Below are 15,378 nucleotides of genomic sequence, written 5' to 3' on the forward strand. Positions count from 1 at the left end.
ACTAGGAAGAAAGTAGGGCGACTCTGACTTTCATTGACCTACTGAGCACTGGGTTATGGTGTCTTTTGTGTGTCTGTGCATGTGTGTGTCAGGCCGAGGAGAAAGCGGACGCCCTAAATAAAGAGTTGCTGCTGACCAAACAGAAGCTGATTGAGTCGGAGGATGAGAAGAGGCGGCTGGAGGAAGAGTCTGCACAGGTTAGAGCATGTAACGCGCTCTCATCTAGAGTGAAACGGAGCCAGGGGGAAAAAAGTTTCCTGCTGATGCCTACTGTGTTTGTTTTTCCTCAAAATGTCATAAGAAGCGCAGGGTTACAGGAAGCAACTGCTGAAACAGAAGTCGAAATATTAAGGTGACCTGCTATGACTGAGCAGTTTTTATTGTGGACAGGTCCAGGATTCACAAGAAATATTGCATCGGCTGATTTACTCTCAATCAGTGAAGTTCTGTTTGTCTCTGTCGTTTGCAGGGTATGACAGCCTGTGTGGAACTGCTTGTCTTTGAAACAAGACCGCATTTTATACTTTCCTGAGCTAGAAGCACAGCTCATAGTGAGCATGAGACCAGATTTTTTTCTGACCTTCAAGTCTTTACAAAACAGCCGTTATGTGATGAATATACCCCTGTCATACCCGAAGCCTTACATCAGACTTGGGAAATGTTAAGCACAGCCATCTTTTTGTACATGTTCTTCTGGCTGTATATTTGCTTCTCAGCCAGTTTCTCTGCATGAGACACATTTCCACATATTTTCAATTACAGAAATATTTTAAGAAAAATAAAACCACTGGCTCGCTTGAGACTTCATGTGTGGAGTTTAATGTTCTCCCTGTGTTTGTGTGGGTTCTCTCCGGATATGCTGACTTCCTCCTACATTCCAAAAACATGAACAGGGTTACGTTAATTGGTGATTCTAAATTGGCCAGAGGTGTGGATGTGAATTTGTATGGTTGTCTGTCTCTCTGTTAGTCCTGTCAGAGACAGGCGACCTGTTCAGGGTGTACCTTGCCTTTCGGTGTATGGCAGCTGGGATAGGCTCCAGCCCAGTCACAACCCAAAGTTAGATACAGTAGGTGGAAGAAAGAAAACGGATGGGTGCTTGCTATTGCTACATTCTGAAGGTGTTACAAGCAATTCAATTATTAATGATACCTACATTAATATGTTGATGACCTACATACAGTAAAAAACAAAATATACTATTCCATAGGAATTAAGAGAGTAATTAGCAACCAGGTGTTGCTAATCAAATGCACTTGATTAACTGATGATCTACAAATTTAGCCATCTCTGTCAAAAAAGCTGAGGTTTTGACAATTTCCCATTAGTGGAAGTCCCAGCAAGGTTAGACTGTTTAATGATCCAATACACTACAGAAACCCAAGAAGTACATCTTAGACTTTAGGTTCGATTAGATTTACAAAGTTGCCTCTGAACAAACCGCAAGATTTCTAGACCAGTACCCTTTGGACAGATGAGAGCACAGTGGAGCTAGTTGGCTATAATGCACAGTGGCACTTTGGCAAAAACCAAACGCTGTATACAAACATATCTGCACAAGCACCTCATACCAGCTGTCAAGCACAGTGGCAGAGGCGTGATGATTTGGGTTTGTTTTGACATTTACAGGACCTGCGTACCTTGCACTCGTTAAGTCGACTATGAAGTCGTCTGTATACCAAAGTATTTTAGAGTCAAATGTGAGACTACAGTTTGGCTGGATTGGATCATACAACAGGATAATGATCCCAAGCACAACAGCAAATCTGCATCAGAATGGAAAAGAAAATAGTCAAGTTTGTTGCAATGGCCCAGTCAAAGTCTATTTTAACATTTTAAAGGGAGCCGAATGAATGCCCACAAACCTCAATGAACTAAAGGACCATTATAAAGAAGAGTGTATTTCTCCACAACAGTATGAAAGACTGATAAAGTCATATAGAAAATTATTACTTCAAGTTATTATTGCTCCTCAGTGTTGCTCTACAAACTCCTGAATCATGTTGTGTACTTAATTTGTCATGGCTGCACAGAACCCTATGGAAATTTAAGTTTCACATGATACTATAATGTCCAAAGGTAATCCATTATCTTACTTTATTCCAGAGAGAATCCTGTAACTCATCTAACTACTTTCACTGGCCATACATACCCACCTGATAATGTAGTGACAACATGAGCCAAACAAAAAAGCTAGCTGTTGCTGTTTTAATGCTGCAGCGCTGGCATCTCTTCCTCCTTAATAGGCCACCAGTGGTTGTGCTAAGCTTGCAGTTGCCCTTAATCAAATTTGAAGTAGAGCTATTTGCAGCAGACAGACCCTTATTGTAACTTGGCCAATATTTGCATTTCACTGTGGTTCTTTTTTCTTTTTCACACAGAAATTCAAAATGAGTTGATATGTCAAACACCTTACTAGCTGAATTACATGTGCAGGCTGATAGTAGTATGCACCTATCGGGAGTTGGATAGAAGTAGAAATGATTTAGGATTTTGTAACGTTTTGAGCTGTAAATTCTTATTTCAGTACTGCTCATGTTTAGTAATGGTTAGAAGAAAACTATGGTTTCTCTGTCCAGATCATGTATCTGTTGCTACAGAAATGCAATAACTGTTCCAGTGAGAGAGAAAAAGATACAGAATCTCATTTACTTTAAAACCGCATTCCTGTATAGTCAAACCTCAGATATCAAAGGTTGTCAGTCTTTGATGGTTATTTTCTCAAGTTCAAGTAAAGATTCTCTTTGATGGAGAGCACAGACCCTGCTGCCCTCTGATCCTGTGCATGTTTCACGTGGTCCTCCAAGTGTCTGTGGTGTTGTTGAGTTTGTGTAACTGTGACTGATTCATGTGCTCGAGCAGAGGTTGCATGGAGGCCATGACATTGCCCTGAACTTAGTGTCTGCCAATACCTTTCCATGTCTCCTTTACATTTCATGGCAGTCACACAGTCTCTGGGGCACCACTTCTGTCCTTGGCCTCTGCCGTGTAACAGCCTAACTGTATCTCTGTGTTTTATCTACAGCTGAAGGAGATGTGCAGACGAGAGCTCGATAAGTCTGAATCAGAAATTAAGAAGAACGGGTCCATTATTGGAGAATATAAGCAGGTATGTACTGTCTGCCTACTATATGCCTACTTTCACTTTTCAGTTTACTGTGTGCAACTGAATAGTTACATTAGCAGGTCTAATAATAGTGTTTCCACTTTCATATATGTGATGTAAGTAAAAAAGTGGAAACTGTCACACAACAGTTTTTATCACAGTTCTCTTGAAGCTTATTTTGGAAAAACAAACTTATTTTAGTTTGTGTTTTCCATCTAGTTCAAGCTTCAAAACCACATCTTTACTCCCCACCCTCACATACAGGTGGATCATAATGCATATACACTCACCGGCCTTTATTTATTATTATAGGTACATATTACTAGTTCCTCTTGGACCCTCATTTCTCTTCCGAGCTAATGTAATTCGTCATTGTATAGTTGCTGGAAACAGTCCTCAGAGATTTTGATCCATATTGGCACGATAACATTACAGAGTTGCTGCAGATTTCTCAGCTGCATGTCCATAATATGAATCACCCCTTACACCACATCCCAAAGGTACATTATTGGATTGAAATCTGGTGGCTGTGTAGGCCATTTGAGTATATGTCATGTCCAAAATAACAGATATGGTGTGTTATTTGATGGAATTCTCTGATAGGCTGTGGTGGCCCAAATCAGCATCATTTGGCACTAATGGGTGCCAAGAAAATATCCTCTTTACCATTACACCACCAGCACCAGCCTGAACTGTTGATCCAAGGAAGAATGGATCCCTCTTTTTAAGTTGTTTATGCCAAACTGTGAATCCGAATGTTGCAGCAGAAATGGAGACTCATCAGACTGGGCAATGTTTTTCTTCTAATGTGTTGTCTAGTTTTGGTGAGCCTTAGCAAATGCCTCAGTTTCCTGTTCTTAGCTGACAGGGGTGCCACCTGGTGTGGTCTGCTGTTGCTTTAGTCCATTAGCCTAAAGGTACAATGTGATGTGCATTCAGAGATGTTATGTGCATACCTTGGTTGTAACAAGTGGTTATCTGAGTTACTGTTGCATTCCTATCAGCTGAAAGTAGTCTGGCAGTTCTGACATCAGCAAGGCGAATTGGTCTAGAAAACTGCTGCTCACTGGGTAATTTCTCTTTTTTAGACCATTCTCTGAAAAACCTGGAGATGGTTGTCTGGGAAAATTCCAGTAGATCAGAAGTTTCTGACATGCTCAGACCAACCTATGTGGCACCAACAACCATGTATCATTCAGAGTCACTTAAATCACATTTCTTTCCCATTCCAGTCCTCGGTTTGAACTTCAGCAGATTGTCTTGACCATGTCTAAATGCACTGAGTTATTGCCATGTGATTGGCTGGTTACATTTTTTTAAAAGCAGTATAACAGGTATACGTACCAAAAACGTGGCTGGTGACTGTGTACCTGAAGGGAAATACAAAAATAAGCAATGCGTGAGGTAATAGGACATTTAATTAATGAAATAATGTGAGAGTTTAGAATAGGATAAAAATGGGAGCATCATAAGCACATATAGTGGGAGCATGTTGTATGTATGTTACTCTGGCAGGGACAGACTTTTCACATTGAATTCAAGTCATCCAGAGTTGTTTCATTGTTCATAGTACGCTGAATTTTAAAAATGCAAATTCACCTTTTACACACAATCCAGCAGAGGCGGTGTCGCCAGCTTCTGTTTCTTCATTTCTATAATTCCAACCAAAATGACTACAGTATATATCTATCAATATGCAATATTGTCTAATCTTATCAAAAACCAAGGAATGGAAAAGTGTCAGAAAATTGACCAAAGCATTTATTGCTGAAATGGTTTCGGGCTGAAATCCACTGAAGTCTCACAGTGACCCAGAAAGAATAATTCAGAAGGTTGGGATAAAAATTCAGAGAGCATAAGCTGCCAGCAGTTGGCAGTCTTCACATAACTTTGAGCCAGTGCTTGAATGTTTGTCACTTTTTAGTTCATTTATATCTCGAAGCATAATGCTAATTAAATCCACTCGTTTCTTGTTGACTTTTTTCGTACGCTTGGCTGTCATTGTTGATAAGTTCTGCTTTTTACTCAGCTCAAGTAGCTTCACCAGAAACACCATCATGGTATTTTTGTTTTTGGATTATAGTTATGTTTTTGTGTGTGTGACTGAATTGTGAATTAGATTATGTGGAGCTCTGATTCCCTTGAAAGTGAGCTTTTGAGACGCTTTACACCACTTATCTTTCCTTACTTAGCCCGTCTTTTCATATCTAAGCTTCGATCGAGCCATTACCGTGGCAGGACCACTCATAAATATTTAAAAATAATATACTCTTTAAGAGCGCTCTGTTTTCCTTCATTTATCTAGTTTCTGAAGCAGAGCTGTTCCTTAACTGAACCCGGAGCTTTTGATGGCTTAGCCTGCAAGCATATTTAAAGTTCCGTCTGTCTGAATTCCTCTCAGATCTCATCCTGTCACTTCGTGCTTAAATATAAACTCACCCAGATCAAGTGCTATTACCATCAGCGCGGGGACATTATGCAACAATCCACCTCCTATTCCTCTCTGTGGAGGGAAACAGAAATAGAAAGAAGACTAATTTAGGAACAGACCTCAACTTCACCTGAGTCTAAAAATAATAACCGTCGACTGGCTTTGACGGCAAGTGTGAAAACCGGTTATCGAACGTGCCACCGAGGAGAGGAGACCGGATTTGATGGTTTTTGTGTGTATTATGGGTTGCTAGCTTGCGGTTGAGAGCTGTGTTGAGCAGACTGAAGTGTGACAGGAAGGAAGAGGGTGATTGATGGAGAGAGGGGGAAAATGAACAAAGTGTGTGGAGGGGGAGGGGGGAGCATTCAATCCGCTGGGATTGACAAGTTGAGGGATTCCCTAAAATAGCCTGGGTTGTTTACAACATAGATAATGCGAATGATTATTCACGTAGCAATTTGCTTTTTCAATGTGTGTGAATGCCAAGAGTTTCTTTGGGGGTTTTATTTATTTATTTATTTTCCTGTGGAAATATAGCCAAAAAAAGCTTTGTGTGCTAATTGCTCCTCGAGCACATGAGGACAAAGACAAGTCTGTTAACGGTGGAGCTAAAAACGGTGTCAAGTGGTGCATTGCAATCCGTTCTAGGACTGGAGCTTTTGTAGATAGATGCAGACTAGCTGGGTGCTAGCCAGGTGAAGCAGCACGTGCCAGCGCTCGTGTCTCTTGGGTTCTGTTAGCATTGCGTTGTTTTCTCTTTTCTAATTCTGATTGTTTTCCTTGTCGGTGTTTTCGGTCAGTTTTGACTAAATAAATAAATTTGATCTGATTTACTTTTAATGGTTTTAATAAGATATTTTTATTCTGGACAACATATTTTTGTTAATTTGGGTGCATCAGCACAATTATCTGCTCCTTGTGGAAATATGATGAAGTAATTAAGACTGCATGTTCTTGTAGTTCCTGCATTGTAAGTATAAGTATACTGTTTGCATGCAATATTCAATAGAAAGAAAGCAAAAAGTGCCTCAGGCAGTGAAGTTACCGTGGGGCCGGATAAATTATTAAGTGAAAATATTTAAAATAAATAAGGCTGAGATTGTTTTGTAGGAATAAATTGAATATAAAAAACTTTTTTTTTTAAATGCCCTCTGGGTCTTGAGCCTTCAGCAACAAGTGCAAAATCCATTATTACTGTGAAACAGTGGTATAGAAAAGAAACTCATAACAAGGATGGAGAAAATGACTACCGTGGTCATCCTGAATTTAAATGAGCAAAATAATCATTTACAGCTTGCTTGCAGATGGTGCAGCGATAACGATTCCTTGCCCTAAGATTGACAAGTACCCCCATCTTTCACAGGCTTGAAATCCCATCAGAACATATTGTCCTCCTCACTATGTCCCTGTTAGAGTCATCCTTCTAATTATAGAAAAAAACTGAAGGAGAGTAAAATCCCTGCTGCCGAAATGGGGACAAAAACTGACTGAAGACTTGAATGGCTTAAGGCTCAGCAGCTCGGGTAAGAAAAAAGCAAAAAAGAAACAGATGCTCCACTAGTTAAAAAGGATGCAGGGAGATTAAAACTGCAGGACTACAGACAAAAGATCAAAAAAGAAGAGATAAGAGGTCAGTAGTGACAGAGCTGGGTATAGTAACGGCCAATATGAGGGAGAATGTGACAGGATGGAAAGATAGCTGCATGATAAGTATAGTAAAAAAAAGAGAGATGAGGGTCACCAATATAATGTATGTAACACAGAGAATAAGAGCAAAAGTAGATGTCGAGATAGATGGACTGTCTATAGACGGCCTGATGTCTCTTATAGGATAACTCGTTGCACTCTGATTTCTCTGTCCGTCTGCAAGCTACAGGAAAAGTTTGTGGGTGTTTGTTTGACTCTCAGGATGCTTGTAGCTGTTTGAAGGAGAAGGGGAAAAGGAGATTTGAATATACATAAGGCCTATGACACCACTAATGCACTTAAAGCTAAGAGGATAAAGTCCATACAGACTTATTAACCTATAAACACAGTAGGGGAAACACACCTGTCTGTCTAGTTGTTAGCAGTTTTCAATATATCATTTTCAAATTTTGATTGACAGTAGATGCCAACAACACCTTGAGGTGATTTAAGACACACCAGTTGTGAAAACCAGTAAAAATTGTATATTACCCACAATTTGTTTTCATCTTCAAACTACTCAACAATATCCTAGACCTTGGGGGGGGCATGAGCACTTGACCTTGACCTTCATTGTTAGCGATAAAAAGGTCAGAAGAAGAAACCATATCAAAAAATATGTCATACGAAAAGCGATGGAGAGAGTTGTACACCACCTCAATTCAACACCTTACAAGGTCACAATGATGCCATAACTGACTGACGTCATCCTAGGATAATAAAACATGCGCATGTTATAATAAAAACATTATAAAACATCACAGTTTCAGTATAGCCCTTGCCCTACGGGGGGAGTGGTGCTCTCTGAGTGCTGATGTTATTCTTATTACTCTGTCTGTATTGTGTTTTTACCATATTATGGGGATGAACAGTTTTCATTCATAAATATTCATCAAACTTTTTCTGAAAGGGAGTTTTTTTCCCTCCTGTTTTCCTGTGTATACTTTGTTTTACTATTAGGTTTTTGTTTTAAAACAGCCCAGTGGCTGGGTGCTTAGGTAAATTAATGGTCGGGCATTGTACAGCTACAAGCATTTCACCCCCATGTCATACTGTGTATGGTTGTGTGTGTGTGACAAATAAAATTTGAATTTGAATTTGAATCTTTGATTGTTGTTGGCCGAAAAACTAAGCAGGCTTTTTGTGGCTTGTTGGAGCTGTGTTGAAGCACCAGAGACCGGAAAAAGCTTGACTTGAAGTACAGATTATTGGTATTGAGTATTCATTTTAATTGAAAAGCGTTCCTCTGGTTTAATTGACGAGCTCTGTCTAAAAGTGGGTGAACAAACCAAGCTGTTTTTGTTTTCTGCAGATCTGCTCCCAGCTGAGCGAACGACTAGAGAAACAACAGACGGCTACGCGAGGAGAACTCGAGAAAATCAGGGTGAGTTTTACACCAACCCAAATGACGTAACCATGACGCCAGGATTAACTTTGTCACTTTATGAGTTTACAAAGTGTATTACAATTTTTACCTCTCATTACTCCATGAGCTGCCATGTAAGGTGCTCCTCTGTCAGCAGGATTCAGTTCATTGCTTAAAGACACTTCTGATGAACAGATAACCTGTTTTAACATCTGAGACACAGCCTCATATACATTGATTTGCTCTTCAGTGAGTGAAATAAGTATTTGATCCCCTACAACCCAGCCACAATTCTAGATCCCACAGATTATCAATCAATTGTAGATACTCCTGATCTGAACTTATGTTGTTAAGCATATACCTGTCAATAGAATCAGTTTCTTCCATTGCAACCTCTCCACCTCCATGTGCAAGACCAAAGAGCTATCAAAAGACATCAGGGGCAAAATTGGCTGAATGGACTTCAAGACCATCACCAAGAAGTTGGTGTTGTGAAATATAAAATAACCAGTTGTTATAGATGTAGAGGTCAATGCAAGATTTTGGCTCATGGGAGGAGGAAGATCATGAGAAAAGTCTTGGAGCAGCCCAAAAGTACATGGAAGGAGCTTGCTAATGATCTGAAGGCAGTTAGGAGCACAGTCGCCAAGAGGCACCTCCACTGGTAGCACACCATGCAGTAATGGTGTGAAGTTTTTCAGCACCCACAAGGTCCCCGTGCTCAGGAAGACACATGTACAGGCCAAGAAATGCTGACTCAGACCCAAAGAACACCCTCTGCATAGTCAAGCATGGAGGTGGAAACATGCTGAGGAGCTGTTTTCTGCTAAGGATACGGGACGACTTCACCGCATTGAGAGGCCGATGGACGGATCATTTACCGTAAAATCTATGACATGAACCCCCATCCCCCAATACATGCAAAAGAAGCCAATGAGCCTTTTTGACCATATATTAAAAATGAGCATCAACTCTTGTTGCTCTGGCATCCCAGCACAGAGGGCCTACTTAGTCTAGAGATAACTGGCTGTCTAGAGAGTGGTTCTTAGCTCTGTCTGGAAAGCTTTGAGTCAAAGATTACATGAACAAGAAAGTTTGACTGAACCTACAGGTTAAAGTAAAACCTGTAGTTAAATGTAATGTTTAAAATCAGATCTTTTGGGGGGAAGAGTGAGGAGCATGACCGAGGAGGCCATGGCAGTTTTACCTGTGGCCCGTGAAGTATTAGTTCAAACAGTAGGCGATGTAAGAAAAGGGCAGTTTTGGCAGGAAGCTCACAAAATGTTTAGTGCACCAAGGTCAAGTCATGTAAAGGTTGCAGCAGGACCTCTCTGCCTGTGTGCAGTTTTTTTCTATACTACTAATGGTGCAGAAATTCTCCTAACTGTCAGCAGCTGCTGTAGCTGCTCACAGATGCATTTTTTTTAAAGATATTTAAATAAGCACACTGACAGCGACTCACTAAAACTGAATTTGAAGTGACAAGAGCACCAATTGCAGCTCAAGCACTCTGCTGCTTCATTAAGGCCACTTCTGCAACAATGAGACTGGAAGCTTTACATATAATTACTATTCAGCTTAAAACTGGCCACATTTAATCCAAATTAAATATTCTCATAAAATATTCATTTTTAGGAAGCGTCTCCACCGGCTGCCTCAGTCGGCTGTTGTTACTGTGGCAAGCAACCCTGAATGTAAAGTCCTGTCGACAGTCCTACATGTTGGTGCCAACTCAGGCACTGATCTGTCTAGAATAATCTCAGAGGAGTCGCCCTACTAGTCTGGTTATCCTGAGCCAAACTTAGAAAGAGCAACTGAAAGTAAATAATACTTTTACTTACCTCATCTGCTCAAACAGACTTCATATGCCTTCTGCAAAAACATGGGATTTAACAAATAGCTCAAAGAGTTTTGAATGAATTCTGATAAAACTCTGTAGGGGTGTAGAGCGAGGTCATGTTAACAATCCATTAAAATTAGGATCATATTCAACAAAGTCTTCAAGGTCACTTTCATGCTTTATGGGTCAAAAACGGACAAAAACCCTTCGAACTTTGACACTATGATTCTTGCGGTGACTTTAATTTCATACCTGTCAGCATCTTTTTTTGTTTGTTTTTTTTGGATTTAGGAGAAGGTGGAGTTATCAGCTCACACTGTCAACCTAGGCTAACAATTCGATCCTAAGTAACAAACTAATACACACACTTTTTGACTGGCTGAACATCACAATCAGTGACACAGCACAGCATGTATTTTCTCAGATAATTACAGTAGACATCAACACTTTACACAGGTGAGATGTTCCATTCACTGAGGTGAAGCAGACTTTAAGGTGAAGCAGACTTCCAGGCCTGATGAGTTATTTAGAAATGAGAACAGTGAGAGAGAAATCTTTCTTTTTGTTTTGTTTTTAGCACCAGGCTATAAATCTGTTTTAACACATGAGTCTATGGGGGTTTTTGGACGCAGCCTAAGTGGTGATCATTATGAAAACTTTACAGCGAGAAGACAGCTGGGTAGCTATAAATATCTGCATTCAATTGAGACAACAGTTGTTTGGTGAGGGGAAAAACATTTGGGGCATTCTCCTGTTCCATTTTAAGTTTTCCTTTTCTCACTCCGTCTCTCTTTCTTCTCTAACCTTGCTCAGGCTTAAAGTGTCCTCTTACCTCTTCTGTTTGTTTCTTCCTCCCCCTCATATGTAGGCGAAAGTTGAAGGCTGCGAGAAATGCAGCAGTCTTTTCAACAAGGAGGGACGGGTACGGGCCGCTGTGACCACAGCATCTGCCGGGGGAGCCGAGGAGACCGATGAAGAGAAGGAGGCTCTGAAAAACCAGCTGAGGGAGATGGAGCTGGAACTAGCTCAGACCAAACTGCAGCTGGTGGAGGCCGAGTGCAAAATCCAGGTAGGGTCCAGAGGTCAGAGTGTGAGTCATTCATTATTCTGACATGGGATGTTTCTTAAAGTTGAAAGTAAAACATTGTAAAACATCCGTGTTGAAAGGAGAAAAAAAGGAGGCCACATTTCTGCTCTAATTACTTTATCACCCCCGAACAGTAACCTGCAGCACAGGCCCAACAAATGAAAGCAGAACATTTTCTTTTAAGAAGATAGAGTTGAAGAAACCTGCAGCTTTATGCGACAGCTCGATTTAATTTACTAATTGAGGACAGTGCTGTGATCACAGGCTCTGAATCAACGTTAGCATGTAATGGAATCAGAAAAGAAGCATTGTTATTATAGCGGGGAGCTTTTAAACATTGCTGTGTTAAGTGTTTTTTTTAAAACCCGTGTGAGCAGAGTGAAAAAATTGAGGCCTAGTTTCTAAATAGAGGCTTAAGGGGAAAAAATGCATTAAAGTGACTGCAACAAAGCGCTCTGTGTGGAGATTACTTGGAGTGATGATGAGGAAAGTTGAGGATTTTGTGTTGCACTCAAAGCTGCAAAGTAAAATCAGTAAATAAGATATATTGCCTGTTTGGGCTGTAATTTCTTGCTCTCTTTCATCCAGGATCTGGAGCACCACCTGGGTCTGGCTCTCAATGAGGTGCAGGCCGCCAAGAAGACCTGGTTCAACCGCACACTCAGCTCCATCAAAACCGTCACTGGGACCCAGGGCAAGGAGACCACCTAACCTAACATTCCCTATCCACCCAGTTTCGACCGGATTATGTCTGGAGATCGGCGCAACTCATCACGCCGAAACCTCCGGACCTCTAACGTAACCCACCAGGCCATAACTTTGACATGAACATTAGCCGTTAAATCCCAGGATCACTTTGCTACAGGCTGTGTTCCTCCTAACAACAATATCGTCGTGTTTCCCTCATTCCTGATCTAATCTGCCCAGCACAAATCCCGAACGACTGCAGCCAACTGATGAGAAGGGGTTGCAAACATGAGATGAATGAATTACAGCAGTACCACTCTCTGAGACAGTGTGCTTCCAGCAGTCACATAAAGACAAGTGTTTAAAAATGAAAATAACAAAAAAACAGCATAATTATTTCTGTCTTTGTACTGCTGATATTAAAGACCCACAGAAGGAAGGTAAGGACACCTGAAATGTCTTTGTCCTTACGGGATAGAGAAGAAAACACTCCGTCCTTCCTTGCCGCTCTGTGTGCACTTCCCTTCTAAACTACTGGCACAAAACTACCAGTCCCTGTAAATGTTTTGTTTTAGGTACGAGAGCTAATAGATGCCTTTTTGAAACGGAGCATTTTCTAATTTACGTTGAACAATACCTTTTGTTGTTGTCTGTTTTGTTTTGCTTTTTTCTCGTACCTTGTCAAATATGCTTGCGTAAAGGGGAAACGTATGTGTGAATGTAAGAGCGCATGTTAATTTGCTTTGTTTTCGACTGTGAGGTGATGTTTGAGTGGATAGATATTTGACTAAAATAATGTGCAAAACTGTGTGTGTTCAAAAGAAAGAGCTGGAAAGTGTGCGTAAGCCCTAGGGAAAGAAAAAGCACTAAGGTTGTGAATGTACGCCTGCATGCAAGCTGTTTGTCTAGTCTGCTTCAATGTTCAAGCGTGTATATGAACGATGCTAACAAGAGGTTTGATGACAAAGCCTTGATCTGAAGGTTGGTAAAAAGTGGTTGGTATAATTATGTAATTTATGATAAAAGCTGCTGTAATGTTAACCGACAGCTTAACCTTTCCTCGTGTCAAATTTCACACGCAGGGTTTGTTTGGTTTGGGTCACTTGGCGCAAAGAAAAGCTCAAAACCACGCAAACCTCTGTGTGTGCTGCACAAGCGTACTGTGAGAGTGCGAGGATAGCTGAAACACACAGCGATGCATCGTTTGCCAGAAAGCTTATGCACTGCTTAGAGGAAGTCTGAATCGGAAAACACACACAGACAGAAAGTTTGATTTCCTACTGCACTGAAGCCCACCTTTAAGCCCCGCCTTCCTCTACCCACGCCTCCAGCTGCACTGCAATCTTTGACCTTTTGACCAAGGTCCCATTTAATCCTTGGTTGTGCAGCACGCCAGGCACATTTCAGTCACACTTTTGGTTGTTAAAAAACACTGAACTAAAATGCAGACACACATGTGTGTGTAAATATATATATTTTTTAAAAAAGCTAGTTAAAAGTAGTCCCTCATGTCCACCTGCACAGAAGGTTATAATAACATGAGATCTGAAAGAAGATATGCAGTTAGCAGCAAAACCGTGCTCTGTCAACGAGAGGTCAGTCCAAAACACCAGCATGAAGGACACAGACGAGAGCGGAGAATAACCAGATAACGCATGACATCACAAGACCTGGGTGTTTGATGATGCAACAAGTTAAAGTTTGCGTTGTTGTGTGTCTCTATGCTATTAAGTCCAGTATCCAGTCAGAGGTAGCATCGAGGGATTAGATTGCTTTACTGGCTTCCAACGCAGAGCAAAAGCCCCGCTAACCCCACCCCCCAACAGATCGATGAATCCGTGCCTCGGAGCATTCGACGTGCTCAATCAGATCACAGTGCTGAGGAGACTTAAACATTAAGGTGGCGACCGACACTCCTGCGAACGCAGGGACAGAAAGGCCACACATGTGAAGACACCTGTGAGCAGCTCAGGAGTGTGGATCAGGATAATCCGTCTGTGGGGGTTGATGTAAAAAAGTGCTTGTGTGTTTTCATATTTAGCCAACTCAAAAGGGAGCTCATCAATATTCTAGTTTCTATTCATAATTTACTGCAAGACTGAAAAAAAATGAGAAAAAGCGCAATTTTTCAAACTTACTGTAAATTGTATAAATTCTGATATGAAAGGTGTAATCTGATTGGCTTGTATTCTAGTGATGTCAGAGGAGGAGTCCGCATGAAGTTGAAAGAAACTAAGGGCCATCCCTCTAAAGGCACTGGGTTGTAAATAAGAAACATTAAAAAAAACAAAAAACCTAAATATTGAGTTTTTGTTTATGATTTTCTACTCTGTAACTATAACTAATGATGCCTACTTGTACCCACCCACCTGCTGCCGTGCTACAGTTTGATTCACAACAGTGTTTTAATGTTCGTTTGTTTATTTGGGGCTCTTTTTTTTGGCTCTAAGCTTTTCAGTCAGACTGCTGTTTGGTTAATTAAATGCCAAAACGTAGCTTTATCATCCAACGACAAAAACATTATCAACGTGTGCAAATTGTAATAGTGTAGAATGCACTGTGTATACTTCATGAATTTCAATATAAAGATATCAACAGAAGAATATCTGCGTGTCTTTCCGTTATTTTGCAGCTTTATTTATTAAAAAAAAGACAAACAATATAAAATAGAATAAAGGTTAAAAGGAACTTTACAGGAGCACAGGGCTAAAGTGATAAAGTCTCAATATGATATTGTGGTTTGAAATGCCAACTGTTTATGATGTGAAAAAACTTCATCCTGGTTGTTACATTCAGTATTTTGCATACTGGGACCTTTTATGATTATGTTTTTGGAGGAATAAGATGAAACGGGGATGGAAAGAAAAACAGAAGGGAGCAGACCGCCCTGTGATCATGACGATGCTACAGATTAATTATGTTTGCACAGTAAGAGGAGTCAAAACAGTAAGATGATAGAAGATAGTCATTAAAGTAAGCCATTATAATCGTTAAGCAAAAGTGTTGTTGCTCAACTTGAAGTCCAGTGAGAGAAACTGCTGCTTCTCTGTTTTAGGTAACTGTGAACTTTGATAGGTAAAAGCATCACCTTACCCTCTGAGTGTGTGTGACCTTGCTCACTCCCATCAATATCTTCCTTCCACCAATTTCAACGAGAAAGGAATCACTGTTACTT

General features: G+C 40.6%; 1 protein-coding gene across 2 annotated transcripts in view; it reads left to right on the plus strand.

Moving 5' to 3' along the window:
- The window catches only part of rabgap1 (RAB GTPase activating protein 1), a 78,585-nt gene extending 63,782 nt beyond the window's left edge, over positions 1-14,803 (plus strand). For both annotated transcript variants that reach the window (XM_005729275.1, XM_005729276.1), the window contains 5 exons: positions 93-197; positions 3,026-3,109; positions 8,536-8,607; positions 11,298-11,498; positions 12,105-14,803. In XM_005729275.1, the coding sequence (XP_005729332.1) occupies positions 93-197; positions 3,026-3,109; positions 8,536-8,607; positions 11,298-11,498; positions 12,105-12,227 (585 nt within the window). In that variant the 3' untranslated portion in view covers positions 12,228-14,803. The remainder of the gene's footprint in view (positions 1-92; positions 198-3,025; positions 3,110-8,535; positions 8,608-11,297; positions 11,499-12,104) is intronic.
- The last annotated feature ends 575 nt before the right edge of the window (positions 14,804-15,378 follow it).

The sequence above is a fragment of the Pundamilia nyererei genome, unplaced genomic scaffold (genome assembly GCF_000239375.1).
Source record: "Pundamilia nyererei isolate P.nyererei 1_Seehausen unplaced genomic scaffold, PunNye1.0 scaffold00032, whole genome shotgun sequence".
Lineage (NCBI taxonomy): Eukaryota > Metazoa > Chordata > Actinopteri > Cichliformes > Cichlidae > Pundamilia > Pundamilia nyererei.